Source organism: Larus michahellis, chromosome 9 (genome assembly GCF_964199755.1).
Source record: "Larus michahellis chromosome 9, bLarMic1.1, whole genome shotgun sequence".
NCBI lineage: Eukaryota > Metazoa > Chordata > Aves > Charadriiformes > Laridae > Larus > Larus michahellis.
In genome coordinates, this window is record NC_133904.1 from 20,820,067 (window position 1) to 20,843,931 (window position 23,865).

Below are 23,865 nucleotides of genomic sequence, written 5' to 3' on the forward strand. Positions count from 1 at the left end.
CCTCTGGGGTCTTTCATCCTCTTCCCCCCTCTGTTTTCAACTATTCTATCCTAGTCTGTAAGTGTGGAGAGTGGAGGACACTCAACTGGGAGTCCTCCAAGGCTGGGCACTCAGTCCACTCTCTGGTGGCAAAGAAAATGGCTCGTTCCTCAAGTTAGTTTTATGTGTATCAAGCCACAAAACATCAGGCCTGTTCTCTCTTCTGCACACCTCTGACATCAAACCAGCATGTTTTCTAAATGTGCCTAAGGCTGAAAACCTTTCACACACAGGAAACGCAACACCGTCATAGCCAATAGGACAGTGTACCTGGCTACCAGCACCTGCTGTTTAGATAAAAACACCCTTTTGAAAAGCAGCTGGTGAATTAAGGTATTTTTAGAAACTGGGTGGGGGAGCTCAACATTTCTGGAAAACGTGGGATTCTATTTCAGAGGGCACCAAAGCCGACAAATGTGAGAAGTTACCAGCCACTTCAAACAGCATCAGCCAGGTGCTCTGAAATTCAATCCATCTTTCCTGGCCCTTGGAAATTCTCAGCTTGCAACCTCGTCTAATGGCATTTGTGCAAGGCTGAACGCAACTGGCAAGCAGCTCCCAAGAGCGATGGCAATCCAGCAGACACAGGGGGTGATGGTGGAGATCAGAGCTCCTTCCCTCCCTCTGCGCCACATCTGACCTCCAGCCCCAGAAGGAAAGGGGGTAAATGGGGCTATGAAGAAATGCAGCTGGCTCTGCACTTGCCAAAGCTGCTCTGAGTGGGTGCTCCAATTCCGCAGCGAGGAGCCTTGCCCATGCATTTTGCAAGCACTGGGAGGACCTGCAATAAGCCCTATTCAGGGATGTAGGCAATGTCAGTGCATGCAGAAACATAGGGAGGCCTTTTGTAAGGCTGCCCTGCTCATGACAACTCATACAGCAGCCACATCCCAGAAACATCTCCTAAAAAATGTGACTTCATATTTAAAGGCCTTTTCCCTGACTGTATATGAATTCTGATTTGATTTAGAAATCGAAAGCGTTGGAAACTCTCATATCCAGCTGGCAGTAATGCTGAAGGATGAACTGAAAGGAATAGAGGAGTTCCGAGAAAGACAGAAGGAGCAAAGAAAAAAGGTGAGGAACTAGAGAAATGTTGAAACAGATCGGGTCAATGGTCCATGCGGATGACCTGTCTCCAGCCATAGGCTGTGAATACTGCAAAAGATGATAAAACATGCCCAGTGTGCCCTGTTCACTCCATATACTAGACTGTGGAAGAAAATCTCTTTCTGATCCCAGCTGGAAATAAATTAGTGTCCTGAACTCAGGAGACAGGCTTTAGTCACTTTTACTCTCTCCAGTGTAACTGCAGATACTATTATTATTCCCTTAAGAACTTAATCCTTCCTTTTCTCTTTTTTATACACTTGCTAATTGGATTCTTTGGTATGATCCTGCATGATCTCCAACACGTACTAAAACAAAGGGGTAACACAAATGTTTAAAAACATAAAAGCAAATTATTATCATGCTGAATGCAACACCAACATCTGCTGAATTACAAATACGTGGAGTAAATAGCATCTAGTTCATGCTGTATAACAAAAATTTGAATATATTTAACGCCATTTCAACCCCTATGATCTTACCAAGCTCTAAGTCCCCTGAAAAAGCAGCTCTTAATAGAGACAACAGTGGTCGCCCTTACACCTTCTCTGGTCCCACAGGGTTGAAGGCAAAGATGAGACAGTCACTTAACACTGAAAGCACTGACTGATGGAGGGCTAAAATAAAACATCCACTTCTTTGCTAATTTTAAACAAATGAAAATGCATATGACCATTATCCAATGCCATAAAAATCTTGTGTCTACAACCCTGACACACGGGAACTTGTAATAGCAGAGAACTCTGAATATGAGAGTGGGTAAAACCAGTGCTGCTACTGAGATTTGGGTTCTCGGTGATCTGATGAAGCAAATAAGGCATACAAAGACAGTGTGCATCTAGTTCATCAGCATTTGTATCCCCCCTCCGCCACTGTGCCACTAGGATTTGCAAAGACAGAGGCTTTCTCTCCTGTTGAAAACAATAACACTAGAACTGAACTGGAAAGAGTTAAAAGGGCCTGGAAAAAAGGGAGAAACTGCTTTGGAGTCTTAGGCAGGCTTTTTTTCTCTGTCCAGCATGTGGCTGTGAGAAAGTCAACATTAGACATGCTAGATGGTGTCATCATTTTTGGTAAATGCCCAAAATGCTGTGATTTGTGTTTCACTGTAGCTGCTCTCAGGACTGTGCTATTTAGCCCAATGTGAGGCAAGCCTCTGGGTAGCCTTGGAAAGAGTTTTGCTTGATTAGAATATAAAGATTAAAGGGCCAAACACCCCACTGAAGAAACCCATACCCTGCCAAGTAAGAGCATATCTCACTGTCACATAAGGCTGAGCATATCACAACAAAAGCCACAAAAGAGAATTCAGCACTGTCCTTCCAACACCAGCCAGATGACGAAAAGGAAATCAAATCGCATCAAGCACAAATTTGCCAGAAGCAATGGAATATAAACTACACAGGAATTGTGTGTATTTAAAATGGGCAACTCCCCTTGCTCACGTGGGTGGGACAGTGGTTTGGTCTGCAAAGACGTGGGATCAAGCTTTTGATTGTGAATGGATGTTACGCCAGTTAATCTCCTTAAAAAAAAAAAGGGGGTGGGGGGAAGGAAGAAAATGAAGATCTACATCCTCTCTGCTATTAATAGAAACAACTGAAGCAGAATTATCTTGGATTATTTTTTTACCTGGCACTTCTATGCTCTGTGTCACTTAGAAACCTGTCATTTATAAAAGCAGAAAAGCAGAGTGAAATCATCTTCCCCGCAGGCACGTGGGTCATAGAAAGGCGCTAACAATGGCTTTCCTAATGCTGCCCCTAAAAAAAGGGGGAGGGGGTGAAAGTCCAAAGCATAAAATGCTTAGTTCCATGTGTTTCTTACAGTATGAGTCTGCGATGGAGCGCATGCAAAAGAGCAAATTGTCCCATTATAAGAAAACAATGGAGGTAAGCAAGGAGGTTTTGTGCAGGTTTTTTCATGCAAACTGTCTCCAGTGTGAGACAGGGTGAAATCTCTATTACATGTACCTACGTCAAGAATGTGTGAGTGTCAAAGAGTGCAAAAGCGTGTGTGAGAGATGCCTTCTACGAGGAGGAAGCTAATCTTCCCTGCTGCGCACACTGAAGAGTCAGAATTAAATCAGAAAGTTAATGTGGAATGAACAATGCCCGAGGTCAAACAGGATTTCATTCTTTCTAGGCAAGGGTACTTCCAGGAGCAAATGCAATTTTTCAGTCTGTGTAAATACAATTTTAAAAACAGTGAGGGAATCTTGTAAACAGGAGGAAAGCTCTCCAGCTGGAGAGCTTGCAGGTACAGGAACTGCAGGCAGCTGGTTTTGGTTTCCAATGCCTCTAAAGAAAAGTAGTTGCAGACCCATCAGTGCTACAGCTGGAACTGTACTAGCAATTTTTATTTAAATGTGGTTGTTCTAAGTGAATCTCTAAGACGGGGAGGTCTTTTGGTGCAAATAAGGATTTCTTTTGCTTCTGAGGGCTGCACAGAGACTGTTACCTATGTGTGCTGGCTCTGTCTCACAGCTTGGAGCAATGGGCAAGGCAACACACCGACTTCGGCCACCTGATGCTCCAAGTCACACTGTGGAAATGACACTGGCACCCTGGGAATGTGTGCTCCTAATTTTGTCTCTACACTGTAGCTGGGACAGACGCCTGATGCACCGATGGTGCTAGCACTGCCTGTGAATCCGTAACCACCCCTGCCAGGAGTTGGCTGCAATTGTACAAAGCAAACTATTTTGGGGCTGCAAGAAAAGGGCCTGATTTACGCCCAATTTCCCAGGTCTATTGCTCCATCTCCTTACGGTGTCATTGGGAATTTTTTCTGTTGCCCCAACTTGGGCACTGATTTGCTCCCCCAGACTGACCGCAAACCAGAAAATGCCTAGAACATGACACTGGAAATAACCCAGCCTTGCTCCCTAACCCAAACCCTCACATTTGGTTTCATTTTGATACAGTCAAAGAAGACCTATGAACAGAAGTGCAAGGAGGCGGACGAGGCGGAGCAATCCTTTGAACGAACAAGTGCTTCAGGCAACCAAAAGCAAACAGAAAAGGTACCTCAGATAAAAGTACTATTTAGAAAGAAAACTGTGGTTTTTTTCCTCTTCAAGGTACAAGAGAATACAATTGAACAACCCATTCTGCAGGATGCCAGGGGCTGCTTTCCCTTCTAATTAACCCCTTAGAATCGAAATTAAAACAAAGCACCTTCCCAAGGAATTCTTCCTTCACAAACTCCTTTGGTAACTGTGATCTTGTTCTGCAATAGGCCAAGTGTTCTTAAAAACGCTTGGAAGGGACTCAGTTATCTAATTAATTTATCCCAGGCTACAATCTAATTGTTCTATGATTCCTGCAGGGAAACTGAATGACATTTTTCTCCAAAATTATTCATAAAAAAAGAAACAAGTCAGAAGTATGTCATGCAGTTAGTCTTGCCTTTTGGTCGCTTACATTTGGTAGGCATAGTATCTTACATTAAAATGCATATTTTTCTTCAACATTTTTCTCCTTATGGTTAGTTTAATTTCAACTAAATTTACAAACTCAAAAATAAATCATTGGAAATTAAGGCACTGCAGTCCTTCATTGCATCGTCTTGATACTTGTAGCTGACAATTCACTAACTTTTAATGGGAACATTTTACCGTGGAACAGATGGAGAAAACAAAATAAATGAACTCCCTTTGGCTCGATAAAAATCAGTGCAGTGTAAGCAAAAAGGATCAAAAATCATCTCAAGGAGCGGGGGGATGGAGATTCTAAAAACAGCATCAGAACTTTACATTTTATTTCCAGCATTCGCTCATCTTTGATGAACAAAACCCTCCACATCTTAGCTGCACAGAGGGGATGAAACCCTGGCCCTAGTGAAATTCTGCCAGAACACTTAGCGACTTCACTGGCGTCAAAATCTGACCCAGCTCCTTTCATGCAGAAGGATCCCGGGGTGCTTCATTGCCGTTACTTCCACACACATGCCAGCACATTTGAAATGCAGAGAGGCATCTGACAAGAAACATGTCAGCTGTTTAATTCTGCACAGCACTCCCAAACAGTTTGGGCCAGGAAGCAAATAAGAATGAAGCTTATGTTCCCAGCTTACTACGCATTTTCCAACCAGCTGTGATGAGGAATATGGTCATAAGAACCCCTACCTGAGCCTTGTCTTGAAGGGCAGAATGGAAGAATGTGTGATACTGATGTCTAGAGCCGTGCATTAATGTACTGTCATCACCATCTGTGCAGAAAGACCTGGGAGTACAGAGCTGTCAGTAATAGCTGTATTTTCATTTGTTAAAAGCTGCAGGTTTTTTTAAAAAAGAGAAGTGCTACTTAGAGTGAATTTTGCTTTTAGGCTTCTGAGTTGTTACGGGAAATAATCTGGCATTTGCTAAGTATTTTAAAGGCTGTGTTCTTTTCATCTGTGTATTACACGAGGAGCTCGGAAGATGAAGAATTTTAACTCCTGTTTATTTCTGCTTATAAATATCTATTAGAAAAGCACATCAAACACTTGAGAAAAAACAACTCAGCCAGCAGACACAAGCTTCAGGCTGGATCACGCTAGCACTGAGCCCCTGTGGCAGGCGTGTCTGAATGGAAAGGTGTAAATTGCCAGATTTCCCTTGAAGTCAGTGAACCTGCGGCTGCATCTGTGAAATTCTGGTCCCTTCTTCTCCATAGCACACATTTGACAGAACTATACATAAAGGTGGGACAGCCAAGAAGCGTTTGCAAATTCAAGCCTTTTCCCTAGAAGGAGAAAGGGAGCAGACAGCAAAAAAACTGTAGCAGAAGCAAAAAAATATGGTCAGAAATTAATTTGGGTATTTCTTTTCCTCTTTCAGAGCCAGAACAAAGCCAAGCAATGCAGAGATGCAGCAAATGAAGCAGGTGATGCCATATTTGCAACTGAACTAAGATTTTTCTCAGCAAAGATCCACCAGCACACTGATTTTGATAGATGACCATCCAAATTAACCAGGCTCTGTTAGAAGTCCAGTTTCCCGAAGCCACCTACACAAAGATTAATGAAGAAGCTTCTAAAAACCTTGCAATATGATAGTCATGTACCTTTATTTTTCTTTGTGAAAATGCAAGAGTCCTGCTTTCGTTAAAGAATTTATAGAAGACTTCCTTTAGGGACTTTGCCCAGGAAAGAAAAGCTCTCCTTGAAGGAAGTTTGAAAGCACAAAAGAATGACACACAGATTGCCATCATCCAGCCCAAACGAGATACACAGTCCCCAGGTTCCCTGCACGTGAACATGGTAGAATTCTCCATCCAGAAACACAGCCTGTGTCCACAAGGACAGGCCAGCAGACACCTGAGGTGGTTCATGAGTTCAGACTTGTCCCTCACTGCTCACGTAAAAGTTTACACTAAATTCCATGGCTTACCTGGCTGGCTCAGCATGGAAAGAGCCTAAGGATGCTCAGCGCCCAAGCATGGTCCAGGCTCTTCATCTCTGATTGGCGTTATTTCCCACTGTAAAGTTTATAGATGAATCCTTACTCTGGTATAAAGTTGCAAAGAAAAAAACCCCAAATATCCTTGTGGCCCACCACTTTCAAGCTCACACATTCTTGCAATACTCCAGAAAATCACAGGCCTAAAGTGCAAGAACCTCAGCAAAGTCCTAATAGAAGGAAAAAGAGAAAGACTATCTCATGTTTTTTCCTAACTGTTGGGTTTCTATTATGTGTGTCTGTGTTTACAGAGAACGTGTACAAACAGAACATTGAACAGCTGGATAAGGTCAGGACAGAGTGGGAACAGGAACATATCAAAACCTGCGAGGTAAACATTGACTTTTGCAGCAATATATTTGTGTGCTCTTTATTTTATCCTACTTGCAGGTATCAGTCTGAGACCTGAGATATCGTCCCAAGGGTTTTGCTGTTTGCTTTACGTGGAGTCTCAGTAGATGTCTGCAAAACTACTGCAAAAACTAGAATTGATTTAGAAATAGCTGCTAGCTGTCTCACTTGCTTACACTGTCCTTGCTTGCTCAGCATATGTAGGTAAACATAAAAGAAAGGAATAAGTGCAGAGGTGTGAGAAGTGGAGCAATATATGAACTGGTACAATCTATTTGCAAGCTTTTGTTGCCAGTTTTCACCCACAACTTACCATAAGAATACACTAGCTTTAGGGATGGTCTTCTATCACAGCCAAGATAAGGTCGTTTCTCAAATAACTGCTTTGTGACAAAATGTAAATTGAGTACGAAAATCAACTGACATGAAACTAATATGAAAATTCATTTTTAGTTTAAAAGAATGAACTTCAAACGAAACAAGAAGAATTCAACAAATCCATTAAAAACGAACAAACAAGATTCCCTTTAGATTGTTTTCCAAGAGGCTTCCAGAATGGCTTCTTGTAACGCACAAGAGGTTTTTGTGTTTGGTTTTTTTGTGGGTGTTTTTTTTTTTTTTTGAATCTCACAAGTTCAATGGAGTCTAAAAATGAATTTTTCTGGCTAACCTAAAAAGTATGTACTGTAGCATTTTGAGAGCAAAAATATCCAAGCCACTCAGAATATTTTGCACAGCGCTTTACATTCACCTGCAAGAATATTTGCCCTCTGTCACAGAGCAATCTTTCAACTGAAAGGTGGTAGTGGAAAAGTCTCTATTTCCATCGTGCTGAGGATGGACAAGGAGATTTGTACTTGGCTACTAAGTTTTGCACAACAATTTACAGGAGCTGGTTGACATCCAAATCAGCCACACATTTGGTCATACTAATCCTTCAAATACATTTCGCCATCTGCTAAAGTATGATTTTGCTATGTTTACTTGTTGCAGGCTTTATTTCCACATAAAATAAAATGCCAGGAGCATAGCTTTCCAGTTCTCTGCTTCCTCTTAAATATTCCCTTATCTGGGAGGACTGGAAAGTCGCACGGCTGGCACAGCAGACTTTCCATAGAAATTGTGCCAAGCCTTAATTTTCCCAAGATGCACATTTTCCCCCTTCTTAAAATGCCAACAAACAAGCAAAGAGTTCCACAACCTAAACCACTTCGTTTCTCCCACATGGCTAAATTCTGAATAGCCCACAGAGCTTCTGGCCTGGCCAAGGGCATCCTTAACGCCTCCTTTCTGAAGTGCTTGTAGACAGAAGAACTGATAGATTTTTCTTGAGGCACTTAAAACTAGTAACTAGTACAAAAGCAGCTTAAGATCCCAAACTTCTGTCTGCATAGTGGGGAATCCGGAAGTCCCAAGGTCAGTTAGCTCTCTAGCCGAGTGCTGCACATCCACAGCCTGAAAATCTTGGCTGGCAAGTGGCAGCACTGGGACAACCTTTGTCATAGGGGCTGAGCCATATTCCTTGGCATGAGATGCCCAGGTTCACTAGCAGTCTGTCGCACAAGCCGACGGGGCTTGAGGGATGTGTCTAACACAATGTCCAGCTGCCCTTTGCAAAGGGCTCGACAAGCCAAGTCACTACACTTCCCTCTGATAAGCTGCATTTCCCGACAGGAAACCATTTACCTGGAAAATTCCCAGTCGGTTCTCGTGCTATTTCAGCAGACCCGAAGGGCCTAGGCTCCAGCCATAGGCTTTTGTTCAGAATGGATATCGAAATACTCATTCTCTACCCTTCAGGTTCTCTTTAAAAGCTTCTTCTCTCAGAAACTGGTCCCAATGACAGCTGACTCCCTGATGGACTTTTTTCTGGTTTTTTTTTCAGATGGTAAGATATTAGATGGCAGGCAGTGTACCCAACAATGTTATGCTGAATATTGTATACATTTGTGATGTTCTGGACATAATTACTAGCAAATGGAGATGGAAACAGATGGCTGAAAGCATCTGAGCTTTTCACACCTCATAGAAAACCAAAAATTGATGTTCTACTTATAACAGCAGAATTTAGAGATCATGGTCTTTTTTTTTTTTCCCCCAGTGTTTTTAAAGAAAGAGTTTATCTGCCTCTTCCCCAAACTGAATTCACACATCTCCTCTCTCTTCCTCCTTCATTCTTCCCAAGCTGTGCAACAACATGAGAAAAATCAGACCAATGAAGGAAAGGAATAAACTCTGAAGAAAGAAAAATGCCTTCTCTTTACCACGAAAATAATCTTAGAAATGAACAGAAAAAAGTCCAGAGAGCCTCAAATAGTTTTAAAAGAGAAAAGTTTGGAAAGAGGTTTTAAAAGGCAGAGATGTATATTTTTGGCTCTACCTTTAGCATCAATACAACCGTTTCATGCCAGTACTCTGCTGATCTGTCAAACATCAAGACCTCAGTGCGATGGGCAGATAGGACCCTGACTCTGAAATCCTTTAAAAAGGATCCTTCAGAACGGTTTGCAGACATAGAAACTTGGCCCAGAGGACCCCCAGCCCTGCTGCTGCCTGCAATGCAAATAAATAACTACCACGAGGCTACCTCACATCTCCTCTTTGACTTTAGGTCTTCCAGCTCCAGGAGTGCGACCGCATCACCATCCTCCGCAACTCCCTGTGGGTTCACTGCAACCAGCTCTCCATGCAGTGTGTGAAGGATGATGAGGTAGGGGCACCTGCCAAGCAGCTTCACATGCGGAGGAGGAAGAGGAGGAGGAGGAGTGCTCTGACAACACAGCACTATCTTGCCCTTCTCTGCACATGCTGGCTGTTGCCAGCAAACTGGCTGTTGTGCATGTTTAGTGAGAGGGGGAGTATTCTCAATCTAGCTTGTTCCCTCTAGATGTAAACCAGATATATGCCTGGATGTAGATGGTCTGTGTCACACTAGGTGACACTTAGATGTCTCCTCCCCTCAGTTTGTTGGAAAATGCTTCCAGCTACCAGAATGCTCAGTCAAGCATATTTGGGCTCAGGCACAACTTTCAGTCATGGTCTCAAAATTGGAAGACATAAAGAATACACTAGTTCTGCCTTTGAATGGTTGTTTCCTGCTAGTAATTTCCTAATTGCATCGAAAAGCCCTGGACTGCCTTTGTCCTCCTTGCTTAGAAGGATATCCAGAGCACAAACAAACATTTGTGTTCACAAGAATGTTTGCACAGGGGACAGGCCAAAAAGCCATCCAGGTCAGACATGTGCCAAGTATAAAGTGTCTCTTAAGGGGAAAAGTATTAGAAGAGCATTAATTGTTAATTCAATGTGAAATGTTAAAAATTAAATTAGGTTCTTGGGTTCTGTTTTGTAGCTGTATGAAGAGGTTCGGGTAAGCTTGGAGAACTGCATCATCGAGTCAGACATAGACTACTTCATTAAGACTAAAATGACAGGGACACAACCTCCAGGTAATTATTCGTATTGGTCTCACCAGATGAGTCACCCATTGGGCTGAGGCTGCAGTTGTGCAGTACACGTCCGTTGGGGGTGAAGCCAGTTGGAGGAGCTTCTGCTCCGGCTACTCATTCCCACCCACCACAGCTCACTTCCCCCTCACTGTGCTGCCATCACTCCCTGCGCGGCACTGCAAGTGGGATAGCTGAATGATCCAGGTTAAAAATAATCCTCCGAAAAAGAAGAAAAAGAAAAAAAAAAAAAGTTGTTTTGGTTTTTCAACCAGGCTCATTTCACAGTACAGCTGAACGGGCACTGCTGAGGAGGTGGCAAACTGCCTTGCAGAGATGGCAACCTCAATTTCCTGCAGTGGTGACAAGTCAGAGCCAACTTATGGTGTAACTGCGTCCTGGTGTCCCCTCAACAGTGGTGCTGCCTCTTCATTTGCAGCACAGAGAAGACCAGACTCTGTATTCTGTTTTGTTCCCCCTGCCCAATAGGGAATAACATCCTTTGTCCTTCTCAGGAAGTTGTTTGTATAAGGGCAAGACCCTAGTTGGGGGAAATTTTGAATGAAATTGGCTTTTCTCCAGCATGCAGAAGCAATGTAAAGTTCACAGATGCTGCCCGTTCAAGCCAAAGCAGCCTTTTCAATGAGTTCAGTGATCAGAACCTCTGGGCTGAAACGGAGACTGGGACAGCAAGAGCTAAGAGCAGTTATAAAATGAAAACACAGTTATAAAATGAAAACACGCTGCTCTGGGGCAGGAGTTCTCCAAAAACACCACCAGAAGGGAGACCTAGCTAATGTTTCAAATGTCCAAACACAAACCACACCCTCTTACTTCAACAAGCAGCACAGGATTTTTATAGACTGAGAGAATGCTTGCACTTCTGTGCAGCTGCTGCAGTAAAGAAAGATTCACAGCCCTTGTAAAAGGTGAGAAAAACCCCTGTTTCATCTCTTCGTTAGCTGATGACACATATCTATGCTGAAAAGATCTCTTCCTCCCTTTATTTTTTTTTTTAATTTGTGCACAGATACTGTTTCACTTCCACTATCTGCTCTAACATCACACTGCTATACCAAAGAGAAAATCCCTCCTCAGCAGCGTCAATACAGCTTACTTCCACTCTCAATGGGGAATAAACTATACTGGCATAAGGAAATTTTATACTGATAAAAACCTTCCATGCTAGGAGTTGTATAGGTACAAACATCAGCAGTATGAATACTCTGTCCCAAGGGATAATTACCTCGTACAGGAACAGCTTACACCCCTTTGGTTTCACGGCAGAGCTCAGAGTTGGCCGCAACTACTCCCCAGGGACGTCTCCAGCAGAGCTGGATGCTGCCCCTAACGCAGCACTGAGCTATCTGGGGCCTGTTTTTCACTCATCCTTTCTGTCATTACACCTATGATGATTAAGAACTAGGATTTCGGGCATGTTTTAAAACAAATATATTGATACTGGTGCACTGGATGCCATTTTGCTGCTATAGTTTATTCTTCTTCACATAGGGGACTTAAATTCACTGATATAGGAGCATTTACCAAGGAAAAACTACACTTTCACTGGCAGAAGGGAGAACTGTGCCTTGCAACAGTGTGAAACAACTTCTGCATACTAAGAAATTTGCAATTCTCAGCTACAGTTGGTTCTTTTTTTCTTTTTCTTTTTCCTTCTCCTATGTGAGATTTCTCATTCTCCAGTCACCTAGGCAATTTTCTGCAAACAGCTCTTGGCTATGTCAGGACTCATTTCTAATAAGAAATAGGTGGGAAAAACACTTGAGAGCTGTATGAAAGGCAAAGAAACCACTGACTTGCTTTTTTGTTGGGTCTTTTTGACACCTTCTAGAAGGTGATAACTTCTGGAAGTAACACCCTAGTACCTCCACAGCTCTGGCTAATGAGTTTGCACAGTAGCACATGGTGAGTTGTTGATGTATCTTTATTTGCAAAACGCAGGAGGAAACCCACGTGTGGTTTTGCATTGTGTGGCAGGAGACCCTCATCCTCACCAAAACTTTCTGTCTCTTGATGTTACTGTTCACTCCCCTCTTCTACCTAATCTTACAACGCATTATAGACTAGAAACCATACCAAGGTGACAATCTAGAAAGGTAATAGGAGACCCTTAAATTAGACAGAAAAGTCCCTAATTACTGAAAATCTTCAGTAATTCTTCTGAGCGTAAGGATTCTTCACACTCACTAGCTGAACGTGCCTGCTAGGCTTCTGATCTTGGCTGAGCCAACGTGAGAAAGTCAACACAACCTTTAGCCCAAGTCCAATGTGTTTCTTAACTTGCTGGTATCAGAACTGAGGTAATACAGTATCCCGGAGTTTACTCATGTTTGTTTGGCTTTAACACAGAGCAGGCAGAAAGGGTGTGTGGCCACCAGCTCTAAGCAACTACACGGGGAGCTGTGAGACGAAAAATAAACAAATCCATCTGTAAAACTAGACTTGGAAATGGTCTCAATTTCACCCTTAATGACACCATAGGGGAGAGTGAAGGAACTGTAACATAACTGTGTTTGAGAGAACAAAACCAAATATCTCTGGGTAAACAGCAGATCAGCTCTCAGGAGGTGGATGGGGGAGATATGAAAGCTAGGGAGACACTCGAGCACAAGCATAGACCAGGAAATTGCTCGTTATTGCTGCTGGCAATAATGTTCAGAAACGTCCCCATCTCCGACAAAAATTCCTGACTCAATACATTAAGAAAAAAAGAAACAAAACACGCTGCAGCTAATTGTATCATGAGCACAGTCCCAGGCTCTCAATGACCGTGCTCTGCTCCCTTAAATCCTGAGCTTTAAGGCAACAGAGGAAATAGTCATGGAGGAAACTGCCTTCTTAATTAGGGTTAGCCACAGCTATTAGAATAGATCTTCAGGACCTTGACTGTGCTCATCTCAGGTCAGGCATGCCTTTCTATCAAGGACATATCTGCTTACAATCACCTGAATGGCTTTTGTGGAGTCCCCAGCTCCCCCTGAGCTGCTCCAGCCACATCGCAGGCGATCGCAGACAGGGGCTGTACTGCAGCGTGTCCGGCTGCCCCTGATGCTCGCAACTGTCAGTTGCATTCTGGTGGGCGAGAAAAAAATTTTGCCTGTTTGAACATCTCATTTTTATTGCCCTGGTGCAGATGCCATAGGATATGAGAACTACTACAGCAGAGAACCAAACAGAAGCAACAGCAGCCCAACCCAGTCTTGCGGGATGATGAAGAGGTGAGTGGCAAACCTTGCCTCCCAGAATAGGTATTTCTCCATATGAACAGCAACGTATGATGACAGGAAACAGGACCTGGAAAGTTACTACTTCCTGCATTGTAGCAAGAGGCAGCTACATATCAATAAATATAACTTGACAGAAGTAAACCTATTAAAACCAGGGTCAGAGTAATTTTGCCATGGCCTAGTGGGAAGAGAGACAGGGGACGAGTTCATAAAACAATTAGTTGGCCAGCAATGGAGAGCATTCACTTATTTCCTCCTTCCTAGTGAGTCATGGCGCGCAGAAACAAAACCGCTTTGTTCAGGAGAGGGCAAAGGTGAATCTTGCTGGGAGCAAAGGCTGGGGAGAGCTGTCTTTTCCAGCAATACCTCCTGGCTCACTGCACCACCCAGCTGAGCACAACAAAGAGCTGCTCTCTCCAGCTAGACCAAAGCGAAAAACACTTAGCGGAATAACTGTGATGATTAGGGAGGCAATTTTTCTTTTTCTGATCTATTTATACTGGTAAATGCTGTAGCATGGATGCAGTTATATCAGCAGAAGAGCATGGTAGATCTATTGGTTTAAATATTTTATACTTAAATGGCTATTTCACAGTGGGAATGGCATCATATTTAAAGCAGAAGAGCTTTATATTTTGACAAGCCTTATTACATGGCAAAGACAAGGAGGGGGCTGTGGTCTCCCGTTTAAAATGTGGTGCAGGCTTGTTAGTGAGCTGATAAGGTTTATACACAATACTTTGTTTTTCAGTCGGAATCCAGATGTTCTATACTAATGAGTTCTAATGCTGCATCCTATACAGTTACAGAAGACAATTGTGCTGCCATTTAGAATGCAACCATGCTCTGCATGAGTAAGCAGCCTAGAGAGACTCAGTCTGAGTTTTTCAGAAACCGCTGAGTTCGGATGTGCATTTTCCAGAAATATTGAGTGTTCACCAGCTGAAAAATCAGACCCTTTAAATATGCCTTAAGCATGCAATGCTATTTCTACCTATGCTTGAGAGTCCTAACCCACATTCTCACTTAGTCTCCTGCACCCAGCTGCGATATAGAAAATTACTAGGGATAGATTTAAAAAAAAATAAAAATTAAAAATTCACTTAAACTCAGAGTTTTTAAAAAGGTTCTTTATACAAGCTTTGCGTTTTAAATTGTATCAGAGTTTTCCCTAAAGACAAAGAGATGGTAATCTCTTATAAACAACTGATAATTCTCATCACATTAATATTGTGAAATAATTGGAGTTTTGCATCATGAGCCTTTGGATTAACAACAAAATACTATCACCTGATGCGTTTTATGCACAATTTAGTGATGGCTGATGGTTCAGTATTCTGCTGTGTTTTTGAAATATATTTTTAACTGAAGATAAATATATCTACATCATAAATGAAAGCAGACAGCCACAGGAAGAGGTGACATCTACCCAGTGCTGCAGCAGATGGAGGGAAGATTGAGTCAGGCAGCTGAGACGAAGGAATGCTCATACCCAGCCCTCTTCACTCATTTTGTCATTGGTTTCTCTTGGTCCTGCAGATTCTCTGGACTACTGCACGGAAGCAGCAAAAACAACACAGAAAGCGTCACTCCTTCAGCCCCTCCTCTTGGTATGCCTCTTCAGGAAATAAGTTTACCAGATGTGCTTGTTTTAGATCACATTGTTAAATCAAGCTTTCACACGGAGCAGAAATGGTACAGCAGATATTCACATGTTGGCAGTCAAGAGTAAGAGTGGTCTGGAAACAAATTTAGCTTGGATGGGTATTAAACAGATTTCCCAGTTTAAAGTGCCAAATCATCCATATAATCTTCAAAACCTCTGTCTAGGCAAGGGGGAACTGTACATTCAGAACAATGCAGTTTGACTTAGATAATACTTTTCTCCTAAGGTAGAGTACGGTACTTCTGAAAAGCCCAAGGGAATACCTAAAGTTTTTAACAGACCAGATTCATGCCTTATGAATGCAAATATGCCTCTTGTTTCGCAGTTACACTGTCTTTATTGTAACCCTTGCAACTAGGCATTTATCAGACAACATTTAAAACAGTATTTTGACTACGCAGAAAGTAACAGCTTACAACATTTTTATTGGTTTGACTTAAACCAAAAACATTTACGCAGAAAGTAACAGCTTACAACATTTTTATTGGTTTGACTTAAACCAAAAACATTTCAACTGTGATTCTTACCAAAGGAAAACAAAAAGCTGATTTAGAACAGCTTTAAAACATACCCAAATCAATTTCCTTTGTCAGGCCTGCCTGGGCACCCAGAAACGAAGCCCAGGCTATGTTACTTGCTGCATTTGGTGCTCGGCCTGGGGAGACTCTCCGGCGGTATCAAACACCAGCTGGACCTGCCAGGCACCAGCTCAGGCTCCAGCAAATGTAGGGCAACGCAGCAACGTTGAGCAGTTGAGGGTAGTTACTGCTGAATTTTCATAGCCTGGGGATGGAGCGGAGAGCGTTCCCCGGACAAGACAGGAATGGCAAACATTCTCTGCCTTCAGCTTTTTCAGCTGCTCCCATGCTTGTCTATCAAAATCTGAAAAGTCAAGGAGCCGACAGTTCTCCCTAGAGCAGGACACGGGTTTAGCTGTCCCCACCAAGGAGTCATATGTGGGAAACCTCCGCTCACCTCACCGGCAGGGGAAGCTCCCAGGCAGATGCTGGGAAGGAATAAGAGGTTTCCCCAATTATGACAAGCTGGATTAAAACAACCTCTTCCCCAAAAGTTATGTGAGTGACAAATAGCTATCTGGGAACTATGGAAACTACTGGAAAATGTCTGGTGATGCATCAGCACAATATTTTCCATTTTTCTCAAGGGAAAAAGAAAAGCCCTGTACAAGTCACTGAATTGCTAGAATTTTATACCACCTGTAGCGACCATTTTAAACCAGTTTAGTCACAGCATTTCCCTCTTTGGACCATTTGGATTGTGCTTTAGCAGGGTAAACATTTTTCCCAACCTGGACAAGCCTAAAGCTAGTTTCTGACCCCCCACAAAGTTCAATGGGTGTATTGTCATCTAATCAATGGGACACAGTTTTTGTGCAAGACTTTACCTACAGTTCACAGCAGCTTTTCTATACATGTACATCTCCAGACAGAAAGAGAACAGAAACCCTTGTATTTGTGAACCCTTGCATATGATCCCATGCATTTATAAGCAACCAAACTCTTTGTTTCTGTGTGGGTTTTTTTGTTTTGTTGCCCCCCATCCCCAGCAGAGGAAACAGACGGAGTCTATGCGCCGATTTTTGTAAATGAACAAGCTGGAATCACGTCACCACGCGACTACAGAGTACTTTATGACTACATAGCCCAGGTAATGAAAGACTTCAAAATAAATATTTCATAGCGTCAGATTTAAAATAGATGATGTTGATCCAGACATCTTGAAAGTGATAATTCTGTGAGTGTTAAGGTGTTACTTAGAGAATTATTGGTCAAGGTCACATGCAGAAGCCAGCAATCCCAACTGCCAGTTCCTGGAGCACATCACTATACCATGCTGCCTCAAGATGAAACAATAACATTTTTTGCAAGTGATCACATTAGCATAATCACTCCTAAATTAGTGCTGAGCTGTTACGACCTCCTTCTAGAAATACAGGAGACTGCAAACGCAAGGAAAACTTTATTTTTTAGGGGATGATGGCTAAGTATGCAGTATTGTGCATTCTGAACTTACATCTGTGAAATCTTCTCCTAGGGAAAATGGCTATAGATTCCTCATGTAAGAATATGAGAGAGATGCTTATCTAGGAACTCTTCTCCATTTGATCTCACCTATCATCTGGAGAGTCCTGCTCCAGTTTAACACCCTGGCTTCAACTGAGGTGCTCTCCATGCTGGAGAGGACTGAATCCCCATAAATGACATTCTTTTCCTGTACTACCATATTGCAAGTTGCAGAATGACGGGGGACGTAGTCCATGTACCAAAAGACTGTTATAAAGAGCAACCTGCATCCTTAACTGGGATATTGAGCTCTCACTGGCTTCAGACCTACCTCGACATAGTACTAGTAGTAAAAGGTTATGAATGGACCGGTTATGAATATTTTCTTATTCAGATGGACTCCAGAACCTCTTGGTCTCTTGCCTCCCCTATTGGGACTTTTACAATTTAATTACATGCCAGTTTAAAGGTTTGTTTTATTAGCTTCAGACTAGCAGAACGAGCAGCACTCAGAAGGTCTTACTTTACAGTCCAGAGAGACCCTCACACCAAGGGACCTGCCATCAATAGCCAACACTGAAGAAATGCTGGCATGTGACAAAATCAGATAGCCATATAAATTATGAAAACAGAGAAAGGTCTGGAAAGGAGAGCTTTCTCTTAGGTATAGCAGTATTCTGACACCTTTATCATATGTTCTTTGTTTTGCTTTGTTCTAAACCTTCTTTTATTATTTGCCTGAAATTTCACCCAAGCACAGCTGAAACTACCTCACTGTTAATGGCAGTTCCCCTGAGGAGAATGCTGGATCTCTGTCAGATCTTTACTCCAGGATTTGCCTTAAAAATATGACACACATGGATTTTCCCTGCTGAGAAAAAAGCCTGTTACTACTTTTAGTATATTGTATATTGAGGCCTCTGACTTTTTGAGTCTGTTCTTACCTATTCAGGTACATTAAATTTAGATTTAGCTGATGCATCAAACATATCTGGAAGCCTCTCTTACCCGGTTTTCTATTTTACCACACTGCGGGTAGCAAAGTGGTTTCCTATGGAAAATAGGACAGCACCACTGAACGGACTGATAGCCGCTGGAGAGCTCAGCAATAGCTTACTTGCAACTATTCCATTTGCCTCGGAGATAAAAGTTACCTATCTCAGGAAGAGTCACTGTACCTCCACTGGTCACCTCTGTTCCGTATTAAAAAAACCTGAGAAACCTATTTAAAGCCCGGATTAGTAGAGACAATGTTTTTATCTCCCTTGGGAATTAAGCTGTGCACTGTTTTATTTAGCAACACCTGCAGACTACAAAAGGGTCAAGGTTAGCTGGTTTAGGACAGTTGTATTTAACCCTTTCCAGCCTTTCCCAACGATACAACAGTCAAGTTGCTCCAGAGGAGACACCATGGAGACTGGGGAAATTTGAGGATTTTAAGGAAATAGCCATATTAGTAAGTGCTTAATCTCTCATTGTCTGGTATTCTAGGCTCTTTCCCAACCCAAAGGACACTGGCAGACTGTTGATGAAAGGCAGGGTAAAAAAAATCCATCAGATACATGCTTGGGCCCTCCTGTACTCTCAGGCTCACCACATTTCCTTTCCCTGTCTCCTTTCAGAACATGGATGAACTGGACATCAGTGAAGGAGACATTGTAGTTGTCATTGAAGAAAACGAGGATGGCTGGTGGACAGCAGAAAGGAACGGGCAGCGAGGCTTTGTACCAGGGTCTTATCTTGAAAAGCTTTGATGGAAAGAAGGCCCAGTCCCCAGACTTTACAAATATTCTATTATGGAAAACAAACAGCACACAAGGTCTGCTTCAGATGACCAAGGGCAACCCATAATACTGTCTTCTACAATTACCAGTCAGGAAATAACCAACTGACCACGCTTTTCTCTTCCTCCTGCCTCATCCCAGCACATCCTGGCCTACTCTGTCTGCAAAAACCGTCTTCACCTCAGAGGACTAGGACTTGCGCTTCTTACCACAGTTCTTCCTACCCTCAGCACACTGCGCTGCCATCAGTCTTGCAAAGCTTGGCAAATCTGGGAGGAAAATCCTGCCCAGAACTTAACTGCACTAAAGGAAAAAGATCAAGGAAGCAAGTGCTGTTTCTCCAGGATGGAGGACCACCTCCCGCCAGCCTATGAGCCACTCTCATGGTCACAGTAGCCATGTTCTCTGCCATGGATCCTCTCCTCTCACTGCACAGGCCACGCAAGCATTTTTGATAGTGGGGTGCAAAGCACACTCAAAAAGCAGATAGCTTTGATGTCGCAGGGTCTTAGCTGTACAAAGCAAGGAAGAAGCTCTCTTAAGTTCCTTTCAACAGCCCTCTTTCAGCATGTGGGGAACCAGGGAGAAAGGTGGCTAACCCTGCACTATTCTTTATCAGTCACTGATGAAAATATGAAAAACAATGAATGCAGGTAGAGAGGAGCACCCAAAGGACTGAGACACATCAGTAGCAAGAAAACGTAAGGCATTCCCCATCACAGACATCTCCTAACACAATGAAACTCATGCTATCCATGGCTCTCCTTTGCACTGGATTCCAGGGCAGCAAAATAAGGACAGATGATGAGCCCAAGGCTTGCTTTTGCCTTGGTTGGATAGTTTCCCTGATACCTCCCTGGGATTTTTCACACTTAAAAAAACAACAACAAAACCAACAAATAAGCAAAGCCTCCAGCAGTGCTGCACTGCCCTGATCCCTCTTCCTCTGAGCACTAGAGAGAAGTGCCAATTACCTCCTCTGCAATTTGCATACCCATGTCATGAGTGCATTCTCCTTTCAACTTCTCTGTCCCCCTGGCTGATCCTCTGCTCTTCTGTCCACAGGCTCTTCTGTCTCTAACTGCTATCTACAGCCTCTGCATCTCTGGGATTGCTGGCATAGACATGTCCTGGTTCCTTTCCAGGCACTTTTAATGTGCTTGTTCTTCAACAAACCCTCTTTAGAGAAGTCACACTGTGCAGGTTCACTGTATTTCACACATTTCAGCTCTATCAGTCTTTCTAGTTTAGCGTTTAAGAACGTTTCCAACTGCCACAGTACTTACCAAGGGATCGATAGGTACTTTCTGCCCCTCCTCCCTATTCAGTATTTCATGATGGTTAAAAAAAATAAAAAACAGTGATTTAATCTGAAGCAGAGCGCGCTGTTTCTGGGGGCAGAATAACCTTGTTTGCCAAGGTTTCAGGTCTTAAAACTGAACTGAGTCAATGAAAATTAATCAAATTGCTATCCAAAAGGCACGGAGCAGGGAAGAACTGTTGGCTAAGACACAGCAGGAAAGACAAAGAAAAAGCCATAATGGTCAATGCAATTATTCCTTAAATGAAACAGAATGAAGGTCAGAGGCACTTGCAATACCTTATTCTACTTTCTTGCTTCAAGAATGGAATAGAAGTTGCTGCAGGCCCCTTTTCTTTACTTCCCTGCAGTCCTTTGCACAAAACCACTTGTCTTTCCCACATTTCCCCAAGTTATTATGCAGCACATCTGCATCAGTGATGACGAGCTCTTAGTACCTCGCATTAGCACAGGCTCAGAGGAACTGCAGGAACTTCAATGGTAATTACGGCACTCGGTTGTATGAACAGTAGTGCTCATTCAGGCTGAAGATGTTAACAACAGGTTTCCGTGACCACATCTGAACTGAACAGTGACAGAGATGGTCCACAACAGCCTTCAACTAGGCCACCACACTGTAAATGGTAGCTGTCAGAGACAACTACAACATCGCTTCTTGTGTACAGCATGAGAGGAAATCTAAAGTATGAGAGATTTAATATATTTGCTTCTTGAACACTCAGTTTTCCACGAAGAGAACTATAATAAACCAATAACTACTTAAATAAATTTAGGTGGATATTTTGTAGTTTATCTTAATTAAAGGGAAAAAAATAAACCTTCGAAATGCATTGCCTCTAATTACGTGCGACATATGGATTTTTGCTAAGACTCCTCGCCTCTCTGGGGGCCCAGACAGCCTCACACAAGACACTGCAGTATCCAGTCCGGGTTACCCTGAAATCTTGTCACAGATCATCTCTGCTTACATGTGCTACATGGTCTACGTCACTGACAGACAGCTAGTGGAATGGTGACTGCTGTTTCTACCCCATCAAATAATTTCATATTTTTGTTGTTAAACTCAGGAAACTGGTTTCCTTTCTACCTATCTCTTCTTCAGTCAAGTAAATACTGTTGTAAGTGCAAGAGGCTATAGATATAGATATAGTGTAATAGCATTTGGGTCCCACTTGCTAACTCCAGACTGTTCAGGAAATGAAAAAGCAGCAGCAATGTTTTCTCATGATTCCTCTGCTTTACATTGAAGAATTCGGCTGATAAGCAGTTAGCAAGCCATAGGGCAGTTTGCCCTATCAGTGTGGCAGCACTTGTCAGAAATAGAAGTAGAGATATCAAGAAATACCCACACCCTTTGAGTACACCCACACTTTAGGTGCCATCCACCCCCCTCATCAGTAGGAAAAGCAGGAAAGTCAAATGTAGGTTACTGCCTTAATAATATTACCTTAATAACAATGTTTCCTCTCCAGTTTGGTAACACTTGAGCAACAACATTGACCCACTCAAGTAATCATTTAATTTTCAGGTAAGACGGGAAACTGAAATGGGCCCTTTCTAGTGGGAGACATTCTTAAACTAACTCCAACATTTTTGGCTGAAATTCTTTTTGGACAAACACTTCTGATACGCCTCCACTTTCATTTGGGCTACCATTTTTTGGCAAGGAGCTGCCAAGCAACACGTAGGGAGAAAACAACAGTGGCAAACAAAGTTGTGCGTTTGTCAAGTTAATTCCTATTTCAGACTACTTCCTTACTGGCACTGCTCTGGCTCTGGGTGGGCTCAGACACAAGAAGCTGTTCCCAGAGAGCAAGGAACACCATTTGCCCGCTGTTCTGAAAGGGCGGAACCTATAGCCTGTGGCTAGTATGTATATACAGACAAACTGATTAAAGAGAAGTTACAATAAAGTTACTGAGCTGTTTTTGACTTGGCACTCCAGGACTTCAGCTTGTGCAACAGACGACAAGTATTTAATGCTGAACAATTTCAGACCTGTAACTGTTAACTCTAGAAATTTTGCCTAGGCCATAAGAAACAGGCATCATCTATCCATTAAACACAACCAGCAAGAAAGACTGGGAGTCATTTCCCCCACAAACCACAACAGAATAGAAAGGGACTGAGCTTGACACCTGCTGCTCTTCTAGACGAATTTTGGATTTGAGGAACATGGCCATGAGATTGATATGAAAAAGTGTAGCGTTAACCTGTTCTATTATTCTTTTAAGCTCAACAAGAATTCAAAGGTTGGAAGCAGGCAAGCCAACCCTTAAACCAGACTCAGATACGCATATTATTTTCTTTTACCATATTATTATTAATTAAGGAGCAGAACAGGAAAACCTGTTTGAAAATAACATTTAACCAACAACAACCATACGTAATTAGGAAACATTTACAAGAGCAGAGTGAGGCCCATCTCTGCACAGAACAGATTTCAGCTGCTGCATATGGTATTAAGAGCCCACAAGCCAGTAGTAAAACTTGGTCAAAGTAGTGTCAGACTAGAAACAGAGAGATCCAGGAGACCCAGCTCTAGGACAGCTAACAGAGTTGGTGCTTAACCACAAAGAAGGGACCTCCTGCCAAGCTCACAGGTCCATTGCTACCGGCAGCTTGCTTCTAGCATTTTTTACAACTAGTCAGCTGAAAGGAAGAAATCAACGTCTTTACAGCTCAGCAGTCAGCAACACCAGGAGCACAGTGGCTGTTCAAGGTTTGAAGCATTTGCCACCTCCTTGAGGACCATGGCTTGAACTCTGTATTATGAATAACCCCGGCATACTTCAGCTGAAGTGTTGAGATATCATATACGCAAGATATAAAGAGTAGCAACTCTTACCTTGGATCCCTCCCTGTCTTGCTTCTTCAAGAGGTTTATTCGAGGCCTGAGTTTCCAGAGGTAATTTTCTAGGCAAAGACTCCTGATTGCAGCTCGGACATCACTGATTACTGAATGCAGTTTGAGTGGAAGCACACAGATGCCAAAAGGAGATTTGTTACAAGCCAGGCATCAGGTGGTATCTAATAGGAGCCAGGTTGGGCAGTAAGAAACATCTAACCTAAGCACCGGGGGGTAACTAATACACTTTCTTTTCTGGTACTACGTAACCTCTTGGCTGTATCATTGCTAGCTGCCTTAACTGTGCAGGCTTAGAGAACCCAGAGGACTTTACATCAGTACTATATAAATAGTCTGCTGCACTGAAAGATTACTGTTAACCTTCACTGTGGACTGGCAACAACTCTGCACAGTACAGAATAAACCTTAAAGGCCTGAAGAGCAGCCTCTGTTGCTCAGTACCATCCCTTTTCCCTTGCTTTGTTGTTCTCCAGCTTGCAGGGCTGGGGCACTGAAAAGCAATGGCAGTTACCAGCCACAGAGCTACCAATACTTCACGTGTCCTCAAACAGGAACGACGCTCGT

At 42.8% G+C, this 23,865-nt stretch overlaps 1 protein-coding gene across 4 annotated transcripts in view; it reads left to right on the top strand.

Annotated features, from left to right (window-relative positions):
• Positions 1-21,270, top strand: part of PSTPIP1 (proline-serine-threonine phosphatase interacting protein 1) — a 57,710-nt gene extending 36,440 nt beyond the window's left edge. For 3 of the 4 annotated variants that reach the window (XM_074601139.1, XM_074601141.1, XM_074601142.1), the window contains 11 exons: positions 1,010-1,116; positions 2,979-3,041; positions 4,076-4,174; positions 5,972-6,017; positions 6,844-6,923; positions 9,555-9,653; positions 10,296-10,392; positions 13,544-13,628; positions 15,177-15,247; positions 16,871-16,971; positions 18,950-21,270. In XM_074601139.1, the coding sequence (XP_074457240.1) occupies positions 1,010-1,116; positions 2,979-3,041; positions 4,076-4,174; positions 5,972-6,017; positions 6,844-6,923; positions 9,555-9,653; positions 10,296-10,392; positions 13,544-13,628; positions 15,177-15,247; positions 16,871-16,971; positions 18,950-19,081 (980 nt within the window). In that variant the 3' untranslated portion in view covers positions 19,082-21,270. The remainder of the gene's footprint in view (positions 1-1,009; positions 1,117-2,978; positions 3,042-4,075; positions 4,175-5,971; positions 6,018-6,843; positions 6,924-9,554; positions 9,654-10,295; positions 10,393-13,543; positions 13,629-15,176; positions 15,248-16,870; positions 16,972-18,949) is intronic. The other variant, XM_074601140.1, reaches the window with a different exon arrangement.
• The last annotated feature ends 2,595 nt before the right edge of the window (positions 21,271-23,865 follow it).